This window comes from Cariama cristata, unplaced genomic scaffold (genome assembly GCF_000690535.1).
Source record: "Cariama cristata isolate BGI_N322 unplaced genomic scaffold, ASM69053v1 scaffold7184, whole genome shotgun sequence".
Classification (NCBI taxonomy): Eukaryota; Metazoa; Chordata; class Aves; order Cariamiformes; family Cariamidae; genus Cariama; species Cariama cristata.
In genome coordinates this window covers 89447-107407 of record NW_009613468.1, presented here as the reverse complement: position 1 = coordinate 107407, position 17961 = coordinate 89447, and the positions used below count along the sequence as shown (strand labels likewise).

The window sequence follows — 17961 nt, the reverse complement described above, 5'->3', positions numbered from 1 at the left end:
AAAGAGGAGCTGGGTGTGTTTTAGACACGCAGCACAACACACCGCCAGGTTTGGTGTGAGCTATTCCATACAAATTGCCCTGGTCCATGACTTTAGTTACAACATTTTAATGTGTCTGTTACAGCAATTACTGTGTCTATCTGACTTTCCATATGTATATTTTGACTCCAGGTAGGAAAACAAAAATAGAATCATAGAATCATAGTATCATTTACGTTGGAAAAGATGTTTTAGATCATCAAGTCCAACTGTAAACCTAATACTGCCAAGCCCACCACTAAGCCATGTCCCTAAGCACCATACCTACATATCTTTTAAATACCCCCAGTTTTTGCGGACTGATTTACTTAAAACACGACACAAAAACAAGGCAACTGAAGGCTTCCAAATCAGACCGCTGACTTGGATGCTCCTCTCTCTAGACTCAGGAGCCTGACCTTTGGCATTTACTGTAATTTTCTTCCCTTGTAACCTGGTTATGTACTCATTTGGAAAAAATCCTATGCAGAAATGGGTTCCTCACTGTTTCTCCCTCCCTGTTTCTCCGGTTCCTCCTCTCTCCAGCACACTCTCCCTGTTTCCCCTCTACGCTGTAGATTTATAAACATTCTTGTCAGGGCACCATAAAGTGCAAGAATGTGACACACGAGTCCACCCATAAATAAATAAATACCCATGGAAATTTTGAACCTACAGCTAGTTTGCTTATGGACCCCTCAATGAAAGGTATGGATTTGGGAGCACTCCTTACTTGCTTAGCCTAGTGTGGAGCTAATGAGGAGGGCACGAGGGTAGGGATGAGATTTTGATGTTGAGGAATCCCTCCAGAAACCACACAGATTTTAGCAAAAGGGTCAACATTAAAATATCGGTGATAAGCTCACCCTGTTGCTATAGTGCTGTTTGTTCTTTCAGGCATGCTTTGCATTTGTCCTACAGCAAGGTCTAGAAAATCCCTGCTTTTTAGCTAGGAATTGCAACAGATTCCTTCTGTCCTCTGGGGACCAGGGACAGGGGGTGATTAAAACATGCATACAATTAGGTTCACAGTTAATTCGCCTGCTAGAAGTCACAAGGTGACCAGATGTGAATAAGCACAGCTGAAATATATTGTTGGCGATTTACAATTGTCATACACAGTTCTGGGAATGCTGAAACATAGCCTTGTGCTGGAGCGTCTTCAGTCTTCAAATAGTTTTCTTACAATGATGGACCAAGAGCCCGATGTGCAGACAATGTGATCGCTGGTTTATGTGTTGCTTTATTTGTATGTAAATCCCACGGAAAGAATCAAGCAGAAATGGTATGTAAACACCAAGGAAAACATCCACGTCTTGCAGAGTCGGTGTTTGGAGCCTGGAGGTGAGGAATGATGACCACAGAATGAGTTAAAAGTGGAAGAACTGGTGTAAACAAATAAAGAATGCTGACAATGAATGAGAACCAGATTCGGAGAAGTTGGGTATGTGCAGTATGCTGGATTAGCTCAGTGCGAGTCCTGCTTACATGGCAGTTGGCTCAGGCTTCGGGTAACCTTGGCAGTCTCTGAGGATTAGTCTCTCACAAACACAACATGTGCTTCTATGGTTTTTAAAAATATTTTTATTTAGAAATGTAACCCCTTCCAGCATCAGATATGTCTGTTTTTCTCTTTCCACCTACTCAGCCTCCAGGATACATATTAATTCTAACTTTTGCAAATAAGTGTCTCCTTTCAGCCCACATCTCCTTTGCTATGTGTTCCTCCAACGCGCATACGTACAGCCCACAGATGTGATGCAATGCCTATATAACAGGCCTCCCCCTTCATCTGTAAGCTACAGCCATTACAGCAAGCTTTGTATGGGCACCGCTGAAGTCAAGATATTTAGAACTCGGTATAGATTTGTCTGACTAAGAGCAAAATGTCATCCTTTCATCAGGCAGAGAAACGCTGGTGCTATAAATCACTGTTGGTGTAGACGGCGATAACATCGCAGTCCCACCTAAGTGTTAGCCGAGCTATCGTGCATTTCTCACCTTACTCTTGGGCTCGATCCTCCTCATGGACGAGAGGTCACACACTGCTGACCCCAAGGGAGCATTGCCGCATGGCTCCAGTGCAACGTCAGACACGTCGGTGGTAGAGGGCTTCCTGAGCCCCCCTCCCTCCCGCGCACCGCAAGCCCACAGCCCTGGCACGGAGCAGAGCACTTTCCATTCTCCATCACGTGCAGAGCTGTTGTACATCACGTAATGGAAAATATGAAGCCGTGTGTGGGGAAAACCCAGATGACTCAAACTGCCCCAAAGGACCTGAGAAACGAACACACCTTTCAGCCTCTGCCTTCCCACAGGCATGGAGAGAGGTGTCTGCACGTGCTTTTTCCTGATGTTCCATCCAGCAACTCACATGCTTGAAGGACACTGCTAAAATAGGATTGAAATGGAAACTTCCTGATCCAGAGCTCCGTGACTGAGGGTTATGTTCGCTTTAATGAGATCTGAGTTGGGTTGTGTTCACTTTAATGAGTTCTGAGTTGCCCCAAAAACCCAAAGTCAAGCTCAGAAAATTTAAGTCGAGCATTTTGCTTCGTTGGTCTGGATGTAAGTGCTGCAACATTCACACCTGAGCTTTACCCCAAACACGGCCGGTGTAGCTGCTTGAAGGCTGTGACAAGTTGGCTGCTCTGACAGTTAGGCAACATAATATTCCTCTGTTTAATTGCTCTGTTTAGTAGTTTTGTAATTACTTTGTGTGTCAAGGGGCTTTTGCAAGAGCAATCTGTTAGAGTCATAGACACAACCTACGTACTGCACTGTGGAGTTCAATCTATGTGCTGAAAAGTTGAAGCTAACATTTAGCACGGTACAAACAATAGTGGAGCAATAAAGGCTAATACATCAAGTGTTATTACAGTTTCCCATTAAATCACAACTGTTGTTTAGAGAAGGAAGTGTTGTTTCCAGCCCTCATTCTCCTTTACGAAAGGTTAGCAGCCTTGCGCAGCTTTATGAGCTCACCGGTGTGTTTTCCAAGTGGTGACTAAGTAGGTTATCTCGATGTGGGAAGTGAGTTAACAGTGATGGAAACAGATTAAAGCTACGGATTAAACAAAGGTACAATAGGTTTTATAGGACCTCATACTGCAACTTCTTCTTGTAGAAACCACGAACAGTCAATGCATTAAGGACTAAGAACATCAGTTCACCAAGAAAACGGAGACCTTTGTCTTAATGCTGCTTCCCTTATACATCTGCTGAATGAAGTAGTCACTGAAAAAGGTGACTGGAGATTTTCAAAGAAAGATATACCCCGATTCACCTGTATTTGTGTGTCAAACATTAAGCCCTTCAGATACCAAAGCTGAGTCTGTTGATGCTTTTCAGCCACGTAGATTAAGTTCTTTGCGGTTTTTGTATGCTGTAAAAAAAATCAACGCTTTTGCACATCGAGGGGGGAAATAAATTTCTGGGGGTTTCTTGGGTTAGCATACTCCATGTTTCCATTGCTTTGGTAACATATGCTATTTGCTTCTACTGACAGACATACTGAGAATTACAGTTTAGAAATGTGATACATATATAAAAGGTAGTATCTATTTGATTTGGAACTGACAGGAGCTCTTTTTCTCTGCTTGTGAGTGTCTGGGTGGGATTTATCTCTCACTTAGATATCAAGAAGGTAGATGTCCAAATGGGAGCTAGTCGAACAGATGTCCATCATAGGAAAAGGAAATTATCCTACGGAGATGGCTATGTCACGTGCATATATGGCACGTTATCCTTTGCTTTTATATGAAAAGATGGCCTTTATTTTCTGCTGTTCTCCTCTACACCACAAAGCCTGCTGCTATACCCTTGTTAGCCACTTAGGTGCCTGGGTTCTGCTGAAGGTGAAGCACAAATCATAGAACCATAGAATCATAGAATCGTTATGGTTGGAAGAGACCTCGAAGACCACCAAGTCCAACCATATACCCGATGCCACATGCCCGCTAAACCCACTAAACCATGTCTCAAAGCACTACATCTAAACGTTTTTTGAACACCTCCAGGGATGGTGAGTCCACCCCTCCCTGGGGAGCCTGTTCCAATGCTTAACAACTCTTACAGTGAAGAAGTTCTTCCTAAAATCCAACCTGAACCTCCCCTGGTGCAACTTGAGACCGTTGATACAATCTGAAAATAGTTACTTGGAAATAAAATTTATTGCTAGCTGACATGCTGACAAGATGTCTCTGAGCACAACTCCACCAACCGCTCTAGAGAGAAGGGCAGAGGCAGGCAGGCACAGTGTCAAAGAGGTGGTCAATACTCCCTGCTTCAAACAATAAATCATGAAGGAGGCTGTGAAGATCATAAGGTTGTCATAAAATGTCAGGAACTCTAGAAAAGTTATAGCAGCACCCTTGGAGTCTTACCTGGTTCTGAACATGAAGGAAGAGGACACTCAGCTTCTACTGCTGGAGAATTTTCTTGATGCCCATTGATTTATCTCAAGGACCTCTGGGTGATTCTCCTGGGGTTCGCTCAGTAGCAGCCTGATGATGGTAGAGCACAAGTGTCAGTCCTTGGACACTTGGAAGCATCGTACCCACCATGAACAAACCCATCACTTGTCACTCCAAGTCCCTTCTCACTGAATCCCCCAGACCTCATTTTGCAAAGGTAAAGGTCTCATTTCCACAGATTTGCAGCTTCTCACCACTTTGTGATGTCAACCCAGAAGGGCTTGCTAAGGAAGAGCATCAGGGGGTTGTGCACATACTCAGGGGGTTGCGATGCAAAGTTGCTGCTGCCTCCCTGGAATGAAGATAATTTGAAGGCACCTTGTTCAAGAAGGAAGAATTTAATTTGTAAGAATTACCAAAATCTGTGCAAAGCTGCATCTTAGTGTGTGTGTGAGTTAAGGCAGAGGCCCTGCGTTATTGAAGACACGACCAGCAGTGCCTGCTGCGTGGTGCGGTGAGCTCGGGGGGAAAGAGGAGCAAAGCTTTCCCCGGCAGAGCTAGACTGAAAAAATTGGGTCAGAAACCAGTGTACCTCCACTGAGTGGTTGCATTCATGCAGGATAATTTTCAATCATAGCAGTAATTCCCTCCAATGACGCTGTCTTCTGGTTTGTCTGCTTACTCTTAAAAAAAAACAACCCAAACAAAACAAAACCCCTCAAACATCTGTATGTTGGAAATACACGTGGGACTCGGTGTAAAGCGCCCTTTTCAATTCATTGTCTATGAAGCCATTTGCTGACAGGATGTCTTTTTTTACCAGAATGTCTCTCTCCAATTTATTTTCTTTACAGGAAAGTCTCTCGGACATGGAGCTTTTGGAAAGGTGGTACAAGCATCTGCTTTTGGAATTAAGAAATCACCAACATGCAGAATAGTCGCTGTGAAAATGCTGAAAGGTATCTTGCTGCAAAGCTGGGCTGGGAAAAATGACTCCTTATATAGTGTCCCACTTCTAATATGATTCCATCAAAAGCAAGAGTGTGTGATGTTATCCCCCCACTAATAACTCTCTGAAGCCTCCAAAATGTGTACACCAAGTTTCAGGTCCACTGCAAATGAAATGACAGAACTATGAAATAAAAATTGCATTCACAGTAAAAAGGGTGATAAATTGCCACAGGATATAGGAGAAAGTTTTAGATGCGATGAGAACCTGATTGCCTAAGTTTTTTAAAAATCTGGTTCCACTACTTCAAATGCCAGAAAGAATGAAAGAGTCACTTTTGCAGGATCAGAAGGAGCAATCAGATTTCCCATGTACCCTACATTGTACCGTTACACTAGACTGACCCGATACTGAGCACCGTAAATGAAATCCAGCTGAAGCATAAGGCAACCACCTTGATGGGAAGATGCTCGAATGGAAGCTTTCGTATTTTCCTTGGTCATTAGTTCCGATGATTAACCATCTCATTGTTAAAAACAGGTGCCTTACATCTAATGTGCATCTGTCTGACTTTTGCTTCTCCTTCTAACCTTCTCTATTAGAGTATATAACGATTTTTCCTTCATGAAGGCCCTTTTATTAAGGTGAACAGATTGAGTAGTTTAAATCTTGGAGCTGTTACACAGATGTGTCCTCTCTGGACCATCCGTAGGCTCATCCACACGGGGCTGAGGATGCCGACACCCAGGCTGTGTAATGGATTTGCCCGCGCTGTTCGTACACCGGCACTCTTCCCAAAGTGAAATCATCTCCCAGGTATTCACCGCCACTTTTCTCGTTGGAGCAGAAAGGACAAAGACCCTCATCACTTTGAAGAGGGCACTTGGGAAGTGAGCAGGCAGGATGGATGATATTCAGTCATGGCCTGCAACAGCCGTGGCCAAATTCCCTAGCCCAGAGTCCTGGTGGCATCCCTTCCTACGTATTTAGCTTTCCCTTGTTTAAGTATCTAAGAATCATAGCAGGCTTTTTTTTTGCATGGCCATGGGAGCTTATGCTGCATCACTTATCTGTCTTAATTCCTGAATCGTCTTCAGTGTCATTCTCTGCCAGGACACATCTCCTGTTCTGCCAGTAAGGCTCAGATCCCTGATGCTCTCAGTTGGCTCTGGTCAGACATAGTTTGAATACATCCCTCTTACCCAGTGGCTTCCAGCTTCACAGCTGCTTACTTATCAGTTATTAGGAGAGCTGTACGTGTCACTTCCAGCCCTTGAAGGGACATGTGCAGTACTTTCAGACCTACGGTCTGTCCCTGCAGCACTCAACCTGAAATATCTTCTATTTCTTGCCAGCAGTGACCTGGCAGCTGTACATCGAGTAGGGTTTGCCCTTTTGATATTGTCCTCAACAGGCTCATTCTGCAATAGAAAACGTCAAACGCTTTCGGGGGGGGTGGTACCTGCTACTGTGATACCCAGGGTCACCCCCAAGGAGGGAATCTGCATCTGAGAGGGTTGCAAACCTTTCTCCCCTCTCTTATTCCAGAAGCACAGAAATACCCTGTTGGCCATTGCCAAATGAGTAACTACCCTGCAACAAGCGTGTTTGGAAAATGGGAGGAAACTAAAGCTTTGATCCCTGTCCAGACCTCCTGCAGCAGTGGGCCAACAGCCATCTGTGTCACCGGTCTCAGTGGATGGGCTGTCACCCGGGTCACCGCCTGACCCCTAGTTAACTGAGCTGTTTTGCCAACGTGCAGACATAGGCGCTGGCAGAGTGGGTTGCCAGATTCAGCATTTCTTTATGTATATCAGCAGGCTTCTTGTGCCAACCAGCACCATCAAGGCAGCAGGGGTTGCTCCTGCAATAGATGGGAGCAGCCGGCAGCTACTAGAAGTCTTCATGGTGGGATTCATGTGTGCATGTGCAGGGTAGATGCTTGTATCTGAGTTAGTCCCTCAAATTCCCTTTATTGTCAGTGGTGAGAAACAACAGTTTGTCCCATCCTAAGGCAGATCATAGAATCACAGAATCGTTATGGTTGGAAGAGACCTCAAAGATGTCAAGTCCAACCTCCTACCCAACGCAAATGCAAATCCCTGCATATGGCGAGCTGAGCCCTTGTTTAGCTCTGCTGACTATGAGGAGAGTCTGTGGTGATGAGATCTTCTGTAGGCATCTTCGCTATGGGCACCTAAACTTCGGGGAGATCTGCCCCATCCCTTGTGTCCTCACTAGATTATCCAGGAACTCTGCAGTCATTCATGGGCATTGTACACACAGAATTCCCATGAGGTGGAGGGAAAGTGCCATCACCTATACAGACGAATAGTGGGTCACTGCATAGATGTGACACAAGTTTTGTGTGGGGCCACCAAGAAAATCTGTTTCCATTCACATGTTGAAACCAAGCCCTTTAAGACTTAGCTCGAGGTTCTTTCCACTGGACTGTTCTTCTTACCCCTGGTGCCACTAAACTGAAAAAGTCCTCTTGGGTCTACACAAAGCAATATGTTTTTCCTTGCTTTCTTACCGAAATAAAAGTCTGCAGAAAAATATTTGCTTGAAGGCAATTAAAAATTTCACTCAACAGTAAATACAATCTTTTGGGTTCAGTTGTGGGATTTCTTATAACATTAGTACTATTAATATTGGTCATAACTAGTAAGGGTGAGATGCAGTCACCTAACTTTAACCAGTTAAAATTTACTTCCCTGGTCTGTCTTAATACTCCAGGCTTCCTCTGTAATGAGCAGAACCAGACAAGCATCCCCAAGGGGTGGTTCATCTCTTCCCTGTACAGATGGTGAAAGCTGACGGCTGCATCAGCCTCTGGAAATACTTTGTTCTTGCCACTGACTCCTCGAGATGTTGATTAGATCAAGCTAGCACATAACCTTTAGATGGCTGAAGTCAGGTCAGCTGAAACCTACTCTAGATAGAGTTAATTATAGTCTTGAAATCCCTTTTTATTTGTTCTTTCATTTTTTGGCTGAAATGACAAAACTATTCATGTGAAAAAAATTTCTCTCCGTTCTAAATATAACATCGAGTCTACTGGGAGGAAGTTGAGTGCCTAACCCTTTTTATGGGTTTTATTGCGAGTAAGAGGATGCTGAACAGAGAGGAATAGACAAAGAACATCAACACACGAACTACATCCAGTAATGGAGGTTATTTCAATGGAAAGTAGCGAGAAGTGGTAAAGCTCAGCAAGTCCAGTTCTTTGCCATTTCACGTTGACTTTATTTTGCATTTACAGAAGGGGCCACAGCAAGCGAGTACAAAGCACTGATGACTGAGCTGAAAATCCTGATCCACATTGGTCATCATCTCAATATCGTGAATTTGTTGGGAGCTTGCACGAAAAATGGAGGTAAAAAAATCTGCACTGCACTAAAAATGGGTTTGGATCACCTCCCAATAACAGTTAGTTGGCCATGCTGCTTTTCATCCAGAGGTCAAGTTATTGACTTGAAATATTTGAGTTTGTCCTGTGGTTAGTTTAAAAAAAAAAGAGGAAGATAAAAAGAGATTTTTAGTCATTTAATGAAGTGATTAAACAATTTCACTACTTAAACTCTCTTTCAGTATTAAAAAGACAAGTGTGAATTTAGGACCGTGTCACTTGTTGTCCTTTATCTCACTCACTTCACTGCTCAAGCTGAAGTTAAACATGATCTGGAAAGGCTGGGAACAAGGGATATCAGCTGCTGGCCCTGAACAATGAATCACAAGGCAACTGTTGTAAAATCCTTCATGATATTCCACTAAGAAAATCAAAGGGCCAGTATAAGCAATCGTTTGGTTGAGATACGTCACCTATTTTAGTTCAACAAGTGTGTGTGGGCTGCAGGACTCCAGTTTGAAAGCAGACCGCCCAAAGAGGAAACGGAGGGTCCCTCAGGACCCAGATTCATGACCCAGCTTTCAAGAATTAAGCCTTTCCCTGACTTCCAGAAACAGTATTGTTTTGCTAACACGTCCAGTGTCCTTCAAGCAGCCTTCTGCTTCATTAGGACCTGTTGTTAGTTATGCTGGACTCAAATCTATGGGCATGAAAGACTATTCTTCTCAGAACCGATGCTGCCTTGTATTGCTTTGCGCTGCTCAAAATGTGCTTTCCTTTTGCCCAGGGCCTCTGATGGTGATTGTTGAATACTGCAAGTATGGGAATTTATCAAACTACCTGAAGAGCAAGAGGAATTTTTTCTGCCCTAACAAGGTGAGGAGGCAGATGCCTCTGGTAGGGTTCATCTTACCCAACGTAAATGTCGGTAATGTAGATGTAAGCCTCTCGGCTAGTCTCCTTAGGATCTCTTCTGCCAAAGGAGAGAAATGGATTTGGGGTACAGTTCACCTGACCTATTTTAATATTTGGTGTGGGATGTGTTCTGCCAAGAAAGGACTCATTTCTCTCCCCTGACTATGCAAGGGGACTGCTGTGAGTAATTCGGTCGGAGCCATCTTGAGTGAGAGGAAGTGAATCCCATCCAAAGCGTCCCCACACGCCCTCGCCCCGCTGCTGACGAACCCATTCCTGCCGAGCTTGGGGTCACTTCGGAGGCTGGTGTCAGCGAAGCCGAAGGAAGTGGTTTTGCCCACTGATTTCAGTACCGCTGGGAACGCAACCGAGATAATGCCATCTAAAGCTCGTGTTCCAAGACACCCTAATACTCAGAGATTTGCAAGTAATCTTATTGTTGTGTGAGGAGAAGGGCTATCAAGAGGAAAAGAGATTAGAGTCTCCTCCTCACACCCCACAGCCTTCTGAATCCAATCTGCAGCATGCTTCTTAGTACAAAGCTGAACCCAAATGTGCCAATTATATCCCTGCTTGTGCATTTTCAGCAAAATCCCCCAAAGGATTAAGGGCTCTGAAGTGGAATTTAGGAGCCTGGACCCAGAATGGCAGTCCTCAAAACCCCTGCTCAGCTCTGCCAAAAGCTCAGCAGCATCTCCAGGTTTTTTTCGGGGAGCGCTCTGCGTGAGGGCACATTCGGAAGGATGTCCCCCTCCAAAGGGCTTTGGCTGAGTCCATGTTGGACTCGACATGAGACACAGCAGCAGTGCCCTCCAAGGTGCGGTTGTTGGCGTAGGATGCTCAGCGGGGTCCGTGGCCGTGCAGGGTCCACCCTGGGGGCAACTGTTCACTTCGCCTCCCGGTGAGGATCCTGCCCAGACTTGGTGCTCCAGCACCCTTGGGAAGGGCTCCCGGGCAGGAGGGAGGGAGGGAGCCCAGCTCTGGCCATGCACAGGGGTCACAGGACAAGGGAACAGGGGGCAAGAGCATGGCCAGGTAGTCCGGCTGCTCTCCGGGTAGCAGAGGGAAAGCATTTTCCAAAGTGTTGCACCTGTCCCGTTAAACCATCATTGGCCGTAACATGAAAGCATTGGATACAGGCATTGGGGAAGAGCTGCTTCCAAAAGCAGCTGTATTTCCAACACAAAGTGCCCTTGCTCCTCGTCGGAAGGGCTTACAGCCCGACACCAAGCACTGCGCAGGGACATAGAGGCAGGTGCCTTAAGCAGCCTGGGACAAAAACCTGACGCTTTATTTTGAGAGGGCTGGCACATCTGCACGGCGGGCACATCCTTCTCAACTCATCCCACCACGCTCCTTCTCTGGCTGCCGCAGAGAAACAGGCCCTTTCAGATGTCTCATTTCAGGCTGAGATGAGCCACAGCTCAGCAGACGTGTCCACTCACAGACCCTACAAATCCTCACCACATCAGAGGTAGCCCACCGTCTAGGTTGCCCCAAAATCATGGGCTGGTGCTCCCAAGCCACCATGTTTCTGCCCTCCGGGGATGGCAACCTTGGCGGAGCGCAGTCCTCCCACCAAGCCCCACCTGCCGCGGTGGCACTGGACACCCACACCCACGGGAGATGTGACCGCACGTGTCACGGACCAGCATTTTCTCCTGATGGAAAGGCAACAGAAGTCTGACTCGGTTCCTCTCCCACCCCCTCCATCCCTCTGATGTAGCCCTCTCTTCTCCTCTGTTTGTTTGAAGGATTCCTCTCCGCAAGGAGAGCCGATGAAAGAGAAAAAGGATATTGAGCCGGTGGAAGGCAAAAAACAAAGGCTGGCCAGTGTCACCAGCAGCGAGAGCTTCGCAAGCTCTGGGTTCCAGGAAGATAAAAGTCTGAGTGATGTGGAGGAGGACGAGGAGGGTAGGTATTAATTCCTTCCTGTCCCTGCACGGTCTGTGATATTTTTACAACATACTGTGCATCCCTGAAATTTTTTTCCTCATTTATCACCCTAATAAACATCCGTGGGAGACGCTCACAGGGTCATGTCCAGAGGGTAGAAGATTTAAAAAAAGATTATTTCCAGGGTTACTAAATCTGACAGGAAAATGTGTGATTGTTTCTTCTGACTGCTCCTTATCTTTGGGGAAAACACAGCAGTGTCCAAAGCGCGGGGTATAAAGCAAGCACTATTTTTGTTTCCAGTGACAGTGGGTTGACCTTCGAATATTCCTCTACGAAGAGTGAATTTATGGGAGTAATTTATGGGGTCAGTAAGAGAAGGGGGAAATAACTGCCTTGTGAGTGATCTCTGCAACAAACGGCGTTTTCCACCTTTGCAGATGCTGATGAGCTCTACAAGTTGCCCCTCACTATGGAGGACCTGATCTCCTACAGCTTTCAGGTGGCCAGAGGCATGGAGTTCCTCTCCTCCAGAAAGGCGAGTTTGGGACTGGGCTTTTTCCCTGCAGAAGGATGGGATTCAGAGGTGAAATCACGTCTACGTTTCAGTGACACCTTCCTTGGGAGAGTTCCCAAAGGAAGAGCCGTTTTCCTCTTGGCGTTATAAATATATCGGTGTGTTTATCCAAGTCTCCATAGTCCATAAACACAGGATCATGGCTGAAGGCGGTGGGTCAAGCTCATTCATTCAGGGAAGATCTTTTGGGTGTGGTGCGGTTTTTTTCTTCATTTTAACATATATTAGGTAGGGAATCGGCGCTTTCCCTGCAAACGTCAAGGGGCTTAAAAATTTGTCACTTTCTGGATTTAGAAATATTTGGGGTTTTTTAAGGAACTGGCACTGTTTGCAGTAACTTCACGGAAACTACAGTCAACTTCCCCCAAAAAAATATTAAATCGATCTCTCAAATAATAATAATAATTTTTAAAAGGATATGGGAGACAGTCAGGAAGTTTGTGGGCAGGATTAAGGAAATGCAGTTTGATTGTGAAACTGTTTTATTATAGTGCATTCATCGTGACCTGGCAGCCAGAAACATCCTTTTATCTGAGAACAATGTCGTGAAGATCTGCGACTTTGGCCTTGCAAGAGATATTTATAAGAATCCTGATTATGTGAGAAAAGGAGATGTAAGTCAAGATGCTGTTTATTTACCCAGATTTTCATAACATATCATTTCAAACTGTCCACCAAAATGTTCTGTAGGCATTCACGTTTCCTGAACGTAGAAAAGCTTGAAAGCTATCACGGTTTTTGTGTGACGATGAGCTAGCCAGATGCGCTCTAGACCTGGAAAGCATTTCTATCCTCAGGCACAAGGCTTGGGCATGAGAACTGTTTCACAGCTCTCCCCTGTTAAGACTTTAGATCTTTTTCAGACGTGTTCCTTGGCTGGCTCACCATAACCCCCTTACTCAGTAGACTTCCTTCAAGGACCCCAGCCCCTCCGAAACAAGGTGCGTGTCCCCCCCACGCACCCACGCCAGGGCCAAGCACCGCTCGTGGGGCCTCCAGCAGCTGAGCTGGACTCGTCGCCTCCAACGCTTACTTGGGTTTGGGGGTTTTTTGTTGTTGTTTCTGCTGCAAAGAGCTGGCAGTGAGCTCCCTGCCAGGTCTGCCAGCAAGGCTGGGTCAGTAAATTGTGCCTGCATCCGCTGATGCCCCGGGAATTTGGTGTGGGCATTGGGGTCGGGCAGAGAGTCTCCTCCTGGAGGTCTCACCCACCTGCCAGCTATTCCTTCATCCGTAAATAGCTTTCAAGATGTACAGCACTACATATTAGCTGGGAAAGGTTGTTCAGATAACTCGGGTACAGCTCAGGAGACCCGAACAGGCTGCGCTGAGGGGGCTTCGAGGGCTGCTGATATAACCCTGTAATTCAGGCTCTGAAAATTTCCCCGAGAACATCTCCGACACCATCACAGATTTGCGCTTGGACGTAGGGTCTTCTCCCCTGTCACTAGGATGCTGGCGAGAGATCTCCGCTCTCGCAAATCCCCACGTCCCCACACAGAGAAGGCACGGTCACCCTGGTCACAGGTTTCCAACGTCTGGTGTTTTCTGCCACACACATGTCAAAAACAGCCTTTTACTCCGACAGTCTGCTAAGAAAGTGTCTGAATGAGTGTGGGTTTATCTCGACTGCCTGTAAGGAAATCCCACAGGTTCCTGTTTGAATGGTAATTATTTACATAACAATATATAGTTGATTCATCTACGATTAAATTCTTTCAGGCTTTGAAAATAATAGTCAGGTTTGTCCTTTTTACTCCAGGCTCGACTTCCTCTCAAGTGGATGGCTCCAGAATCCATATTTGATAAAATCTACAACACAAAAAGCGACGTGTGGTCCTACGGGGTCTTGCTGTGGGAGATATTTTCCTTGGGTAGGTTAACCCTGCATCCCGGGAGCCGGGCTCAGCTCCATTCCCTTCCGCAGGCTTTTGTCAGATCTTTAATAAGGAAAGACCCAAATCAGGCAGAGGTGGGCTGCGGGGGTAGAGGGGAGAACTGTGCGTATCACGTCCCCGTGAACGGGAAATTTTGGTGCTTGTAAGGACACTTGCGAGGCTGAAAGCCTCAGCGGCCAGCAGAGCTATCGGAGAACTTTGCCATCTATTTCTGCCACGGGCGAAACCTCCGCTTCCCTCTTTTCCCTGTAGAAACCCTCGGGAGAGATGCAGGGCAGCACGGGCAGAGCAGTCGCGGTGCTTCGTCCGACCGATGGCACAAACCAGGAAAATCGGGCCAATTTTTAAGGGTTTTTATTGAATGTGGAACCCTGTGAGATCACACAGAGCTGCGGGCCTGGGTTGGCAGCTGCCAGGGACCGAGGCATCACCTCCGGTGCCACAGAAAGCGTTCAAGACACCGAGTGCCATGGCCTGGCTGCTCCCTCAAAACCTTCTTACTTCTCTTGTGGGCGCTGAAGACAGAGGTCTTTGCATGTCTCAGACTGCGTCACCCCCATTTCCAGCCTGAGAGCAGGGGGGGGTCCCCCCCAGCCCAGGAGGGACTCAGCACCCCCTCACCCGGGCTACTGAACACAGCAGGCGAACAAGCATCTGCACAGATGCTGCAGGATGAACTAGAGCATGCAATCTTAAATTAAAACCTAGTGAAGCTTGTTTATATTTTTTTTTTCCCCTTTCTTTCACGTGGAAAAGGCAGGATACGAGATGTACACTGAGTGGGAACAACAATGACCGTCAGAATAGAAGAATCTTAATTGGGTTCAACGTAGAGGCTGACAAAAGAGGCAAACAGTGGAGGAAACAATACTATACAATTCTCAGGACAATCAATCATTTATTAGTGTAAATACGTGGTGTTGGTCAGCCTGCCAACTCTTGTGATTTGATGGTCAGCCTCATAATACCTGCTATTTTTTTCTTAAAGCCCCAGCTCCCTGAACCTGGCGACTGTCTGACTCGCTGAAAGGTCTTTTTTTCTTTTTTTCTCTTCATTTTCCTTTTTCCTGATTTTTTTTTTTTTTCTCTACAGAAAAAAGACCAAGAGCACAATCAGGCTGCATCTTAAAAACACAGAAACTAGAAAAATAACGCAGATGTACTGTGGCCTGATTTTAAACCACGACTTTATTATTTTCAAGGTGGTTTTCAGCATTTGGGGTTTGTTAATACTCTGCTTACTGGAATTCGGGGTGGTCCAAACCAATAGAGAGATCAGACTTGGCTTTTCTTGAGGGATACTTTTCAAGACAAATTCGTGGGTATTTTTTGCATTCAGGCCAGGTGAGCACCAGCCGAGTGTTTGAGGGGGATGCGCAGGGCCAGGGCTAGGTGGCGGGTACCCAGCTCAAGGCACGTCTGACCCTCTCCTCCCAATGTCACCTCCAGGTGCTTCTCCTTACCCCGGAGTCCAAATAGACGAGGATTTCTGCAGCAGACTAAAGGAAGGTACAAGAATGCGAGCCCCGGAGCAAGCGACCGAGGAGATGTAAGATGCCTTTCCCTGCTTGCTTTGTGTCCCGCTGCCCTCCTGGGCTGCTTTGCAGGTGACGTACGAGTGTCAGCAAAAAGTACCCTGTGCCAACATAAGGAAAAACAACCCGATGCTGCCTCGTATCTTCTCCTCGCCGTCATCAGCAGCATCCCCCTCCCACCCTTGGCCCCCCAGCCCTCCCGCGGGGTAGGAGAGGGCGAGGAGGGACGTGGACCCAAGCCCAGGGCACCGCTGGGGCTGGGCTCCGAGGGGAGTTGAGCGAGCAGCCCGGAGGAGGAAGGTCATTCATTCCTCCCCAGGTTTCGTCTTTACCGACGGGCACACAGATAAGTGCTGGAGGAATGTGATATTATTAACGTCGTCTTGACTTAGGAAGCGACAGCGGAGGTTTCCTCGCAAACACTCGGGTGAAGAGGGTCCACCCTTTCCCGGAGACGGTGTCTGATGGCAGAGGAAGGTGACGGGGACCCGCAGCCTCCCAGCCCGTGTCGCCTGCAGGGCTTGTCTGAGCCCTGCCACCCCGCCGTCAGCTGTCGCTCCCCGGTCCCCTGCCTTCAGGTGCAGCCTCCAGCTGCTGTTGCACAGCCAACATCTTTTTGGAGGCATGAGGGGGGTGTCCAAGTGAGACCCTGAGTTTGCAGCCCCTCTGCCCGGAGCGTGGGATGGAGCATCCTGCCCGGGGAGGCACCTGCCCAACACGCATCCCATGGCACAAATCAGGAACGTGAACATACACGGGGTATTTTACTTCTGGAGGCAAAATCAAGTACGCGTAGGTGTCTTCAGGGCCTTTTCGAGTGCTACTCTAAATAGCAACATTTACCAAAAAATAGTTCTGGAAGAAGAAAAAGGATGCGAGTCAGTCGTGCCTATCTGGGAGTATTACCCATTGGCTGATTTTATTATCTTAGTGACAGTAGATAAGAGTTTTTTTTTTTTATTATTCTCTTCCACATATTTTATTGCAGGAAGGAAAGCTCGACTCGACCAATACAAGGAAGTGACACATTCATATAAGTCGTCTTAGGATGCCTTAACCTAAACATTGCCGGTTAATAAACATTTAATACAAAAGTTTAATGCTTAATGAGGAATAAAAAAGGAAAGTATGACTAGCTGGGTAAATTATTCTTTTGATGTGGTCTTCCTGGTGTGTTGCGGGAAGAAAGTTTTTTTTCTTTTTTTGTGGAAAGTTTAGTCTCTTACTTTTAGTAAGAGGCCTCGTTGGTGTTGGAGAGCATCTTTGGAAAATCAGGGAGGCTCAGGAGATAACTCTTCCAATGACAAGCTATCAGAGGATCAAAGTGAGCTGTAACCCCACCGTGTGCTCACTTTGCTTTTGTCCTCACAGCTACCAAATCATGCTGGACTGCTGGCGAAGCAACCCCAACGACAGACCGAGGTTCTCCGAGCTGGTGAAAAAGCTGGGCGACCTTCTGCAAGCAAACGTCCAGCAGGTATTAACGGCACGACCGCCGGCTGTCACCGAGGGAGGGGCGACCAGCCACACGGTCCCAGGAACAACGCTTTCATTTCTTGTTTGCATTTAGGAAGGCAAAGACTACATTCCCCTCAATGCGATATTTACAACGGAAAGTGGTTTTTCCCCCGTGCCCGATCCTTTGCGCAATGAAAATGTCCCTGTTACGAGCTCAAGTTGTGGAAGCACTGAAAGCGTCCGGTGAGATGAGCGAGATTAAGACTGAGTTTGCTTGTTGGGTACGGTAGCTTGGTGCGTAGCCTGGTTTGGACCTGGGTGGGAGAAAACACCCAGAGACACCCCACATCACCTGAGGGTCCCACCAACCACCACCACCGGGACCCTGTCGGGCTGGGACGGCCGTCGGGGTGTCCCTGCTGGGGGGGACCAACAGGTCACCCGGTTTGGGTGCTGTGTGAGGGGCGGCTGTGGGCACCCAGGGGTGGGGAGTGAGGTTTTTTTTGTGGGGGGGGGGTTTCTGGGTAAAAAGTCCCCTTTTGTGTAAACTACCTCGATGACAGCTGGGCAACCGCTTAAAGGAACAGAGAAATACCCGGGGCTTCCTGCTTACGCGCTCCACGCTCTCACCAAACATTGTCCTGCTTTTTTTTTTGAACAGATACATCAACACTTTCAAGATAAAACCACCCCAGCGCATAAAGACATTTGAAGAGCTTCCCATCAAGGAAACGCTTGTATTTAATGTAAGTGACTCTTGGGCCAAATAGTACACCATTTCTTTCTTTCTATTTGCGTGACAGATGTATACAGAGAGACTCAAGAAGGGGTTTTACTGCTTCGTCAGCTCCACTGATACGAGGTGCAGGATTAGCTGTGCTTGCAGCACGGCCTTATCCCATGTCCTACAGACCGGGGACAGTGGGTCCTTGCTGACCATGCAATGGGCTG

At 46.9% G+C, this 17961-nt stretch overlaps 1 protein-coding gene across 1 annotated transcript in view; it reads left to right on the top strand.

The window, feature by feature from the left end:
- Window positions 1-17961, top strand: part of FLT1 (fms-related tyrosine kinase 1) — a 59192-nt gene that overhangs the window by 35974 nt on the left and 5257 nt on the right. The window contains exons 8-18 of the mRNA XM_009699039.1: window positions 5288-5392; window positions 8648-8761; window positions 9522-9610; window positions 11404-11563; window positions 11986-12083; window positions 12614-12736; window positions 13882-13993; window positions 15467-15566; window positions 16924-17029; window positions 17123-17253; window positions 17672-17756. Coding sequence (XP_009697341.1) covers window positions 5288-5392; window positions 8648-8761; window positions 9522-9610; window positions 11404-11563; window positions 11986-12083; window positions 12614-12736; window positions 13882-13993; window positions 15467-15566; window positions 16924-17029; window positions 17123-17253; window positions 17672-17756 — 1223 coding nt within the window. The remainder of the gene's footprint in view (window positions 1-5287; window positions 5393-8647; window positions 8762-9521; window positions 9611-11403; window positions 11564-11985; window positions 12084-12613; window positions 12737-13881; window positions 13994-15466; window positions 15567-16923; window positions 17030-17122; window positions 17254-17671; window positions 17757-17961) is intronic.